This window comes from Atractosteus spatula, chromosome 22, assembly GCF_055471065.1.
Source record: "Atractosteus spatula isolate fAtrSpa1 chromosome 22, fAtrSpa1.hap1, whole genome shotgun sequence".
Taxonomy (NCBI): Eukaryota; Metazoa; Chordata; class Actinopteri; order Semionotiformes; family Lepisosteidae; genus Atractosteus; species Atractosteus spatula.
This window is the reverse complement of record NC_142727.1, coordinates 2,301,626-2,314,014: the sequence shown is the minus strand read 5'-3', so window position 1 is coordinate 2,314,014 and position 12,389 is coordinate 2,301,626. Positions and strand designations below refer to the sequence as shown.

Below are 12,389 nucleotides of genomic sequence, written 5' to 3'. Positions count from 1 at the left end.
TTTCCTCACCGGAAGCCTCTTCACCGCAACACCCGGCCTCCCATATCGATTGGCACTTGTTTGATCCAATAGACTTACAGATAACGATTAAAAGGCGGGAGCAACTCGTACAGTAGCCAATGGGATTACGGGGCGGTATTCCGCCTGGAGTCTGGGTTTAAATTGCTGCCCAGTGTAGGAAGTGGCTGATCGACGTTTGCAGGAATTAATAATCAAAGGTTAGAGCACATATCTGAAACGGTGAGTGAAACAATCGTTAATGATATTGTCTTTGAAGTATCCGAATCAAACGAGAAAACTGTGGATTAGAAAAAGGTTTTCTGAGAATTTAGTACAGGTAGTTCATTGATATGGGGTCAATATACAGTATAGCGATTTTAAATAAACATGAATAAGTTTTCATCGATTGAAACGCGTATTCCTCTTGCATCTTATTATTTTCAAAACCTCTAGTTCAGCGCCTGTTTTATTTTGTAAAGCTGCTGGATTTTGTTTTACAAAAAAATTAAATGTTATCTAAACTGTTGCGGTTTTGGAAAACCCGGTTAGATATCTTACAATCTGAGCAGAAGTACTCTTAAAACCACCGTTATCTCGAATTACAATCTCTGATGAGCTGTGTCAGCTACACAGCTCTTATAAAGCACTGTGCGTGGTAAAGAATCGCCTTTTTCTTTGAATAGAAGTATGGAACTTTACACTGTTCATTCCCCTGCAAAGTTTCCACATTTGTTATGCTCTCTGAGTTTTAAACCATGACGTTTAATATTGCACATTCGACTTTGTATTTAGAATTTAAACATTTAAAAAAAACCGATATAGCTATCAATGGTGAAATGCCTCACACAATTAGTGTAAACTAGTGGAAACGTATATGTACTGTACAACCTTTACACACGCACTACACGGTACAGCACATACACCGTTTCACTAATTTACACTAATTGTGTGAGTCTGTGCACACTCTGTGAAATTGTACAGTGTAGTCTGTGAAACAGTGCATGTACTGTACAGTGTAGCGCTGTACAGGTCATGGGGATCCCCTCCACCCCCACCAGTGTGCAGCCCCACCTGGATGATGCTCCAGTACTCTCCCCACACACCAGCTCTCAGTGGGGAGGAGAGCAGAGTGATGAAGCCAGTTCAGAGATGGGGATTATTAGGAGGCCATGATTGGTAAAGACCAGGGGGAAATTTGGCCAGGACACTGGGGTAACTCCCCTACTGTTTTTGAGAAACATCCTGGGGTTTTTAATGACCACAGAGAGTAAGGACCTCGGATTTACGTCTCATCCGAAGTACGGCGCCTTTTTACAGTATAGTGTCCCCGTCACTATACTGGGGCATTAGGACCCACATAGACCACAGGGTGAGCGCCCCCAACTGGTCCCACTAACACCTCTTCCAGCAGCAGCCTTAGCTTTCCCAGGAGTCTCCCCTCCAGGTACTGGCCAGGCTCACCCCTGCTGAGCTCCAGTGGGGCTGCCAGCTGGGAGCTGCAGGGTGACGTGGCTGCTGGCGGTATGTACTGTACAGCGTGCAGTGTGTGCTCAGTGCTGTCTATGGTAATGCCTACTGCCTGAAACTGGGTCGAGTGAGGTGTGTGTAGAGTACTGAGAAGCGAACTGGTGAGCAGTACAGCACTGTTTAATACTAAGCGCGACACCAGGTGGGATCCTGAAGGACGGCGCAGCTCAGTGAGGGATGTTCTCTGTTCACAGCTGAGCTCTGGGCCCGCGGAGCCATGTCCCCAGACGAGCTGGTCTACTTCTGGGTCATCGCCGGCTCCATCCCGGTCGGCTTTGCCTTCCACTACTTCAGTGAGTAACCGCCGGGAAGACGAGGGCACGCAGTTAGACCGCAGTCTGTAGCGGAGCCAGCGTGCCCAGTCCAGCTCCCTCACGTTCTCCGTCTTCCCGATCGGAACAGGTCCGGCGGTCAAGCAGCTGCTGGCTCTGGTCCTGGGTTTGGCCATCACCCTTGCCACCTGCGGAGTCCACAGCCTGCACTCTCTGGTCACCGTGCTGGGCACGTGGGCCATCATCAAGTTCAACTGGAGGTGAGACTGACCCTCCCCCTGCGGTCCTGACCGGATGACTTACAAAAACGACCGGAGGCCCTTTCGGCACATCTTGGTTGTTTGGTAGCTCAGCAGATACGTGACTCTTTCAAAATTTCCTCCTGACATTCTGGAAGGGAGCCCACAGTCTGGGGAAACCCGTTCCAGGCACCCACCACTCTTTGTGTAAAGCATTTCCTATACCCCCCCCCCCCCCCTCTCAAAAAATGCTTTTGGGACCTTCTCCTTGTTTCACTATTGAGAGTGAAATCATGCCCTGGTCCAAGCCTGTCTATACCCCGTAGAGACATATATAGGGAATCAAATCTCTAAATCATCTTTCTTCTAGAGTGGAGAGACTTATGTCTCTTAGCTTGTGTATACAGGACAAATCTGAGATTAGAAATCAACACCTGAACTCTTTCTAAGGCTATAAATAGCCTTTTTGGAGTAAGCTGACCAAAGCTGAAGACAGTATCCATACTAGTGTGTTTGAAAACTTGAGTATAACTTCCCTGGGTTTAAATACCATATTCCTTGCTGTGTACCTTGATATATTCTGTTTGCTTTTATAATTGCTTACCCACACGAATGGCATAGAATAAGTTGTCATTTTTCGTGTGGTTTTCAAGAAGCACAAGTGCTGGGGCGCTGGGTTCAATTACTGGGGTCTGTCTGTGTGGAGTTTGCATGTTTTCCCCCATTCGTGTGGGTTTCCTCCGGGTGCTCCTGTTTCCTTCCACAGTCCAATAACATGCTGGGAGGTTAATTGGCTTCTGGGAAAACTGGAAAACTGTGAGTGTCTGTGTGTGTCCTGTGATGGACCGGCGTCCCGGCCGGAGTTTACCACGCCTTGCATTCGGGGCTTGCTGGGATAGGCTCTGGCTCCCCTGTATCCCTGAACTGGCCAGACAAAGGCTTTTCGAAGCACAGCACAAAGGAAGCAAAAGGCAATTTGGTGGAACCAAGAGAAATACAGAAATGTGACTTTCTCGGGCCGAGAATTGCAATAACAAGTGAAAAGAGAGGTCATTAAGCTGACATTAAACTTTGAGGCACACATGAAGCCTCTGTCTGCAGACTGCAGATTAAGAGCTGGACGCGTGCCCTAAATCCTTCCATTCTTCGGCAGCTCGTTCCCTGACACACGACACGGAGCAGGAGAACCAGCGAGGCCAGTTCTCGATGGGAGCCAGCGCAGTTTCCAGAGGCTGGCAGGGACATGCTGTTTCTGAGTACTTGTACTGAGTACTCTCCTCCAAACCACATTCACCTTACTGACGTCCGCGCCGGCTCACCGCTTCCAGGGCATTGATAATTTGTTTCCTGATGCGGCTCACCTGTGTCTCGTTGTTTCGCTGAATAGGCCCTTTCCATAAGCGGCTCAGCTGGTTCTCCTTGGCGGCCATTTTGCTCAGGTCTATATCGCGTATATTAAGCATGTTGTTCTGGAAATACCCGTCATGAATGACCCTTCCCCTGGTCATCTTACACCCTCTTCTTGCACATTTGGGAGTGAAAGTGCCCAGGGCCTATGAACCCCAAACTCTGGCCCCGCCACATTCGGATCATCTGCACATTCAACTCGTTTGCTAACTGTACCAGAGTCAAAATCCCTGAAATAGATCGGGGCTGTGTGTCCCTGCGGTATACCACTGCTGACGTCTGCCCAAGAACATGAGCATTACCAGTCTGACCTCTGTTTCCTCCCGCCCGTTGCCCTCTCTCCAGGCTCGCTCCCTCGCTGGCTCTTGGCTGGACGTTTCTCTACCTGCTGTTTTTCCGGCTGGTCACCTGGTTCGGCCTCCCCTCCCCGACCCCCTTCACCAACGCCGTGCAGCTGCTGCTCACCCTTAAGGTTTGTCAGGCTGTGTGAATCTGTGTGGACGAGGGGGTCTGTTTCAGTGGGTTTCTCTGTGTGTCTTCCTGCCTGTCTGTCTGGCTCCTCGAGTGTCATCGTCGTCTCTGTGTGTCTCTTCCGGTCTGTCCGTCTCTCTTTGACTCTTTACGTACAGGAAAGATGTGTGTTTTTTCCTCTTTCTCTCCAGGTTATTTCCAATCGATCGGCCAGCGTGCACGTGTATGCGTGTTACCCAGGACCTCCACGAAATTGCTGTCTGTTATTCTTCCTGACCTCCTTTTCCCTGTTTGACTCCATCTCTGGCTGTCTCCCTCTCTCTGCCCCTCCCTCTCAGATGGTCAGCTTAGCCAATGAGGTGCGGACCTTCCGCCTGGCTAAGAAAGAGGAAGTGAGCTCGTTCACCAAGTCTCCAGTCATTGGTGGCTTGACCCAGGAGCCCTCATTCTATGATGTCATTTCCTACAGCTACTGCTACATCGGCATCATGACTGGTGAGTATAGACTGTGAGTCTGTGTTGACCTCTGACCTTAAATCCCTTTGTAGGGGTTTCCCTCCAGTTTCTCAAGAGCTAGGCACTGCTGATACCCCAGCTGTCTCCCCGGAGGTGATTTATTCATTTCTCAGTGTGAGCCTGGCCAGTACCTGGAGGGGAGACTCCTGGGAAAAACTAAGGTTGCTGCTGGAAGAGGTGTTAGTGGGGCCAGCAGGGGGCGCTCACTCTGCAATCTGTGTGGGTCCTAATGCCCCAGTATAGTGACGGGGACACTATACTGTAAAAAGGCGCCGTCCTTCGGATGAGACGTAAAACCGAGGTCCTGACTCTCTGTGGTCATTAAAAATCCCAGGGCGTCTCTCAAAAAGAGTAGGGGTGTTACCCCGGCATCCTGGCCATTATTGCAACTTGCCAATCACACGAGTCCCAATCAGCTAGTGATGACAGCAATAATCCTTCGCTGGTGTACTGCTACTACGTCCAATTAACCCAATGTTAATTGTGTCCTGCTGGTTTGAAGGGTATAGGCCAGCAAAAGCATCTGTCCTAGTGGAGGGCTTTACAAACGGGGTTAGGACGCGACCGGGATATCAGTTTGACCTTCAGTATTCCCCATCTCTGTATCCCATGTTTTGTGTGGGAAGCTGAAGTCTCCCATTCATGCCAAGTCTCTCGTGCTACATACATTTCAGATCTCTTTATACAGAAAGCCACTTGCCTGCTTTAGACGGCCTGTAGACGCACTCCTGGGAAGCTCCTACACTTCTTTTTGCTGTGGCTTACGAGCTACTTTTGATACAGTCCCACCCCTACCACCTGTCCGACCCAACGAATGTCCTCACACCGATTTGAGAATTGTCCCTGTCTCTCCCTCGATCCGTCTCCTCCACAGGCCCGTTCTTCCGCTTCCAGACCTACAGCGACTGGGTCCACCAGTCGGCTCCCCTCTCTATCCCGAGCTGGGAGCCCTGTCTGCGGCGCCTGCGCTTCGTCCCCGTCTACGCCGCGCTCTTTGTGGGTGCCAACGCCCTCTTCCCCCTGGCCTATGTGCGCGCGGACAGCTTCCTGGAACGCCACTTCCTGTACCGGTGGGTGTGACGACCCCACCGCCTCAGTCTCTTGTCTCGTATCTCGTCTTCCTGCCTGCTTCTGGTTTCTTGTCCGAGTCGCACTTTGAAATTCCCGGATCCATGCAACGGCCTACACCAGGAATCTGATTTCGGAAGGGCGGTAGCGTCTTCGAGCTTGAGTTTCACCTGAACGCACTGCGGCTTGATTTGGGTTGATCGTGGGGTTCATCGAAAACTCAAGGCTTGCCGATAGTGGGCGTGTTGGGTGTGATGCTGGGCGGGCTTGTCTCCATTTCTGCAGTTTCCCTCACAGGATCGATCTATCTAGTGGGCAAACCTGGAGTGCGTTGAGAATGTTAAGGCAAGTTTAACCCTGCCCAGAGGTATTAAATTCAATTCACATATAATACATGGGACGATCTAGATTCTTAATGTGGCTGATGAAATGGCTGGATAATGACTTGAGTCAATTGTGCAAAAAGAATGAAACCTTTAATTTGGTAGCACGTCCGCCTGAACAAACCGTGAAACCGGCTTTTCAGGAATTTCACCAGTGCTCCTGCTAGTGATGGCAAAACGGCAGGCTTGTGTACCCAGTGTACACTTTACTTGCAGTATATTACAATGGACAATCAGCCTATTTCTTCACAAATGCGTATGATACAACAAAATACATAAATAGGCCTTAGAGGGGAAAAAAACACGTGACTATAAAACGTCTGCACTCAGTCTCTTTAATTGCATATGGCCAATAAAGTCATCTTGTCGTAAACCGAAAGAAAACAAACTCATTGGCATACTCGCTTAGAGGGGGAATGATTCATTTCCACGCTTTCGCTGTGCCACAGACTGGGTTTTCCTCAAAGAAACGCAGAGTTTTCTTAACATGGGAAAAAAAGTACAGTCAGGTTTTGAAAAAGCAGGCTCATCCACAGGAATTCAGGGAGATATGCTCTTGTGTTCCGGCACAATAACGTGTCCTGTGCCCACAGTTGTCAGCTGGAAGTGATCGGATTTACTCCCAACCTCAGACAATCAGAAATCACCGGCTTCCTCACCTTCCTCTCTCTCCCTGTGTGTCTCCAGGCTGTTTTACATGACGGCGATCTTCTTCGTGTTCCGGATGAGGTTCTACGCGGCCTGGTGCTCGGCGGAGGCCAGCTGCATCAGCGCGGGGCTGGGGGCCTATCCCGTGGGAGCCGCGTCCCGATCCGGGGGCGGCCCCACCGTACAGTACAGGTGCAGGAGCCAGGCCTGCGGCGTACGCGTCTGTCCCTGCGCGGTGCACAAGGCCAGGCTGTGCCTGATGATTTCCCCACTTATTCCAGCTCCATATGTCTGTGAATCTTACCCCCAGTCCTCTTTATTCAGCAGGGTTTTGTTCCTGAAATGTTCACAGCTAATGGAATAGCACTGTGGATGTGTTATTACACAGTTATTACTAAGCCAGGTGTGTGTTAGACTGTAATAACACTTCGGGCATGGTATTACCATGTTATGACAGTGGAACACAATATCTGGGTGCCAGTACAGTCTCTGGGCGAAGTGATGTGATATTAAGCTAGAAAGTAATAACACAGGTGATATGTTATTACAGGGTTATTACAGTGTAGCATTGTGTTTTTCTCTGGACAAGGCGATATTAAGCTCTGTGTGCTGGACTGTAATAACACTGTGGGAGTGTGACTGCAGGGTCGTCATGTGCTGCTGCCCGCGCTCTGTTTCAGTGCTCCGGCAGACGCCCCAGTGCTCTATGACTTCGAGACCATCAGGAACATCGACTGCTACAACACGGACTTCTGCGTGAAGGTGCGTCACGGCATGAAGTACTGGAACATGACGGTGCAGTGGTGGCTCCACCAGTACATCTACACCAGCGCCCCCTTCAGGCCCTACGTCCTCAGGTACCGCCGGCTGCATAGTGTGCGTCTGTGTGTGCTCCCTCCTCTCTCTGTCGTCGTCTCTGCCTCACGCGGGGTGCCTGACTGCTTTATCCACTGTCTGTATTAGCCCCCCGGCCTTCTCGTTGGCCTCTCCCTGATTTTAAGCCCCAGTCGCTGGTCTCCTCCCCCCTCTCAGTGAAAACCACAAGCAGAAATGCTTTCGCTAGATCGCTCGGGCACCAGATCTCAGCAGCAACACAGAGGGACTGAAACGCCGCCCGGGTGTGTGAGCTGTGCAATGCCAGCGTCCCCCTGGGCAGATCGGATACTGTGGGAGCTGGATTCCGAGGACTGAGGAAGTCAGTTGAGGGGTCTCCGCTGCAGTGAGACGTGTCTCTCCCTCTCTCTCTCTCAGGGCTGCCTGGACCATGTTCATCAGCGCCTACTGGCACGGCCTCCACGCGGGATACTACATGTCCTTCCTGACCATCCCGCTGTGCATGGCGGCCGAGTCGGCCATGGAGCGCAGCCTGCGGGCCCGGCTGGGGCCCCGGGGCCAGGCGGCGTTCGACTGGGCCCACTGGTTCCTCAAGATGAGGGCCTACGATTACATGTGCATGGGCTTCGTGCTGCTGTCCTTCCAGGACACGCTGAGGTACTGGAGCTCCGTCTACTTCTGCATGCAGCTCGTCGCCGCGGGCTGCATCGGGCTGGGCTCCCTGCTGGGGCCCGGCCAGGGGAGAGCGCGGGACGGGGAGAAGAAGGAGGAGCTCCAGAAATAGGGAGGGGGATGGCGGGGGTGGTTGGTGGCGTGGGAGCAAACACGGGCACAAAAACTACAACTCCCAGCATGCCGTGCAATCCGGGACTACACCCGGCGGAAATGGTGTTGCATATGTTTTTTTTACAGTAGCGCAATGTTTGGCTTTAATAACAGCAGTTTCCAGCAGGGCTTGGGAAGGTAGGCCGAGGCGGCGCGGTTTCCTGTAGCGCTTGTGTCGGTGGGTCTGTGCGTATGGACTTTTGTGATGTTAAGGGCCAGAGAGGGTTAATTGATAACTAATTAATTGAGATCGGGCCTCCGAAGGTCACGGCCTACTGCAGGGTCAAGAGAGGTAGGGGAGGGGCAGCATCGCTGGGCAACGTTTCAGGTGGAGTGTGAAGTTATTTCAGACGTGTTACCTGAGGACGAGTGAAAAAATAATTCAGAGTGCAGCTACTAACCTCCCTCTCTGCCCAGATCCGAGTCTGATTCCCCACGTTCCAGTGGGGGTCCTTCGGTAATATTGGGTTGACTTGGGAATCAGATCAGCTCATGTGGATACACACTGTATGTTAACCTTCTAGATTCAAATTCTATATCCAGACTTCCCCCAGATCTGTTGCTGCTTATACTGGATCTGCACAACATTAGGATATTGCCTTTAAAGTGCCAGTTTCAGGTGACAAGTGTTTTGAATGCAGTTATTTCTGCACTTCTAAAAGGGAAAGGAGACAGAGCCTGATATTTTATAGGGGAAGGCATAGGAAGATAACCAGTAAAGTAGGAAAACTACAGCTCCCAGCATGCCTTGCCATATGGCAGGCATTAATGTTGATGGCAGATAGGAGTTGTCATCCACATGTGTGTCTGTTGTGTTACTGGAGAGGTGGCCTGTGAAGAATGTTTAATTTATTCATGCATTTCAAGTGTAGGACAGTGGAGGCCGGTGGACTACAGAGACCAAAATGCCATACAGAGCAGCACTTGCCAGTTAATCTTTGTGCATTAAGCCACAGTGAGTTACACTGAGCGTCGTGCGCATTGTTATGAAACAGCAGTTCCTTACAAAAACAAAGATTTTGTATGAAAAAGCAAGATGACAGTTATGGAAATGAGAACATATGTTTAAAACGTCATATTCCAGAATGCCTTAAAAATTACCTCATGGGAGCTGTAGTTCTACAGTTACGTCACAAAGGGGAGGTTTATGAGTCATTGGTTTTTGGTTTTGACTACAAATCCCAGAATGCCTCAAAAGTACTCATTGGTAAACTATGGGAGCTGTAGTTCTATGGTTCGGTCACAAAGAGGAGAGTTAAGAGGTTTAGACATGTACTTGTGTTTTAAACTACACAATCTAAACATGATTGCAAGACACAGGTGGGATCTTTAGTGCCTGGGTGCGAATGTGTGTTGGTGGGCCTTTAATGTTGACCCAGTGAAGAAGGAAAGAACGTATTGGAGTATCCAGGAGAGAGCAGGGAGACAACGGGGAGAGATCTGAAATTGATTAATTTTGGCATGCCCCGAAATTGTACCACTCCCAGCATGCTCTGTCACAGAGGAAAAGGGCAAAGAATGAGGGGGCTGCAGTCTAAAGCAGGGGGTCCCCCAATTCTGGTCCTGGATGACCCCACACACCTGCCTATATCCATGAAGCTGAGCTCTTCACTTTAATCCTTAACTAAATCCGTGAGTCGCCTGGTTGGAACCCTTGCAAGTTATTGTCCTTCTACTCAAAAATGGGAGATTTTAAGTTCCTTCAGAACCACAGCAGGTAAGAGGCCGCCTGTGACTCGTTCAGGAGCCGAAAACAAAGAGTTCAGAACAGACTCGTTATGAGATCCATTAAGGGCTCATTTATTTAACTGAGGGGCTCAGGTGGAATACAAACCCAGCAAGAGAGTGGATCCCCACAACCAGAATTGGGGACCCCTGCTCTAACAGACGAATCTGTCTTTCTTAATCGTTAGGTGTCACCCAGGTCTTTTGCGTGTGCCATACTTATCCCTTTGGTGCCAAGAGTCGTGATGCCAAGCATGCCAGTGTTAGAAGGAATATGAACACTTAAAGATTGGCACCAAGAAGTCAAATCTGTGTTCAGCACCAAATACAATTGCGTTCGGTTTCTACAGTGCGTTTCACTGCAAGGGTCCTGGAAGAAAACACTTCCCCCTCCCAACACAAGGTGGCGATTTGCCAGTTCTCTAGTACTGATCCCACAGATCATTGTGCTCACAGATCTTGTGAAATTGCCGTCCTTACAGAGGGTCAGTCAATGCAGGGAAGCTCAGTTTTGAATGATCCCCCAGTCACAATCTTCCTGGGGAGGTCAGGCCGTGTTCAAACGGGACTGTGAGGCAGGTCGTCCTGCGGCACGGGCACTGCGGAGCAAAGCGCCGAGCAGCATGGGATTGAACCGTTACCCAGCCCGGCCTGCAGGCCGGATCCCAGTCCTCTTTTGAAACCGCTAGGCGAACAAAGAGCAGTTTATCACGAGAGCGTTCGCCTTAACATTTGTCCTTCTGAATGAAGACCTCAAGGAAGGTTATAAAAGGGAGGAGGCCCTTCCCATCTATCCATTGGGTATTAGTGGTTAATCCAGCCACTTCGTGGCAGAAGGGTATCGGCTTCAACAACCTGGCCGGGCAGCTTGTTCCACGCTCCTACCACCCTTCATGTAAAGCGCCACTCTTTCTCAGGTCTTAACCCTGGGAAGGGGGGGCATATGATGCAGATTCCGCTCCACAGATTGACCTACCTATGACCAGTCCTGCATCTGTGGCACAAAAAGCTTGCCTCCGGTTTCAGATTTAGATACTCCCACTTGGCGAACAGGACACAAGATTCTGCTAACTCACCTTGTCCTGTTTTTAAAATCAGACCAATCTAACTAGGGACCATCTACAAGAGGACCTCCATTTTGCACATTTCACTTCTGCAACACACCCTTTGTCCCTGAAAGCTATCACACCCTGTATCAGACACGCCCACAGAGAGAACGACGCGGTCTCAGATGTCCACGAGCTGGCAGTGTTTTTCCTTAAAGCCCTGATAACTGCACAGTGGTGTAGACCTATCTATATTTTACAGACGACACTCCTGTGCAATCAGACCGGCACCTCGGCCCTGTTTTTTGCAAGTTGTTCAGCTCTTTGTCCTAGTGAACATTTGTATTCTTGTCCATTTGTCACTGAAATACACAGCTGCCTTTTTTGATATACAACAATGTCTCAGTCTTTTCTTGCTGGCGAGAGTCCTGCAAACCACAATCCAAAAAACCGTGCACTGTCTGTGTGATGCAGCTTCGTTTGGGGTGAGAAGAAACCAAACTTGCTCGGCATCTGGAAATATTTCGTGCCCACTGATCGACATCTGGGCAGCACGGTGAGGCGGGGTTAGGATTACCGAGTGGCAGCGCTGAGGCCCTGGGTTCAGTATCAGGCCTGAGGTGCTGTCTGTGTGGAGCCTGCATGGGCTCTCCACGTTAGGGTGGGCTTCCTCCAGCTGCTCAGATTTCAGCGGCCCCTGGAAATCTGGCCTGGGGCACTGATTGATTGTGTGCGAGCCGGATGTGAACGAAAAAGGAGCTCGTTGGTGATATCGATTCCTCGGTCTATTCCACGTGTCCGCGAGGGATTCACATACAAATATTTCCTGCCACCACGCGTGTGGAAGCTGAACTTCTCGGGACAGCGGGACGCAAGCAGTACGGAAGCGCATTACACCAAGGGAAAAAAATATATATATATATCGCGTAGCCTACAAAACCTACATTATCATTATCTGCCTTTCAGTTTTAAACAGAGGAATCGACACTCGTTCTAGTTTGAGGGCATGTGGGAGCGACCTCGTGGTTAAAACGGTCTTTATGAAGTAAAAACCGTAAGATTTCGTTATCAATGAACCCCAGGGGAAAGTCAGTCTGTGCGTATTTTGCGACGTGGCGCATTGACAGGAACACGAAACCCACAGGGCCAGCAAAGCAATCGGTGGCTTGTAGGCACTGTCATTGCCCAGCGGAACAGGTTTGTTCACACACTGACGAGATCGCTGCTAGAGCTCAGGATGTTTTTTTCCTTGAGGGCAGCAAAGCGCTTCCGTACGAGAGCACACAAAGGCTGCTTGGATGTTCTGTCCTGACGTGTATAAATCATGCCAGATGTGGAGGAGAGGGAGGAAAATCACGCGTACGCGCGTCGGGGGAGAAGACCGGTTTCCCGGGGACACGGAACAGGCTACGACACCTGTCGCGCTGT

At 50.3% G+C, this 12,389-nt stretch overlaps 1 protein-coding gene across 1 annotated transcript; it reads left to right on the top strand.

The window, feature by feature from the left end:
* The first annotated feature begins 183 nt into the window (after window positions 1–183).
* Window positions 184–11,354, top strand: mboat7 (membrane bound O-acyltransferase domain containing 7). The gene is made up of 9 exons (XM_088939834.1): window positions 184–240; window positions 1,722–1,820; window positions 1,930–2,059; window positions 3,791–3,917; window positions 4,255–4,411; window positions 5,307–5,502; window positions 6,571–6,723; window positions 7,212–7,388; window positions 7,783–11,354. Exons 2-9 carry the CDS (start codon window positions 1,745–1,747, stop codon window positions 8,147–8,149), a joined length of 1,383 nt encoding a protein of 460 aa, XP_088795960.1. The 5' UTR covers window positions 184–240; window positions 1,722–1,744; the 3' UTR covers window positions 8,150–11,354.
* Window positions 11,355–12,389: the final 1,035 nt, after the last annotated feature.

Excerpts from the sequence above, each read along its gene's own strand:
- mboat7 (XM_088939834.1), top strand. The coding sequence starts at position 1,745 with ATGTCCCCAGACGAGCTGGTCTACTTCTGGGTCATCGCCGGCTCCATC. Across the intron at positions 1,821-1,929 it reads CTTTGCCTTCCACTACTTCA|GTCCGGCGGTCAAGCAGCTG; the intron begins GTGAGTAACCGC and ends CGATCGGAACAG. Across the intron at positions 2,060-3,790 it reads ATCATCAAGTTCAACTGGAG|GCTCGCTCCCTCGCTGGCTC; the intron begins GTGAGACTGACC and ends CCCTCTCTCCAG.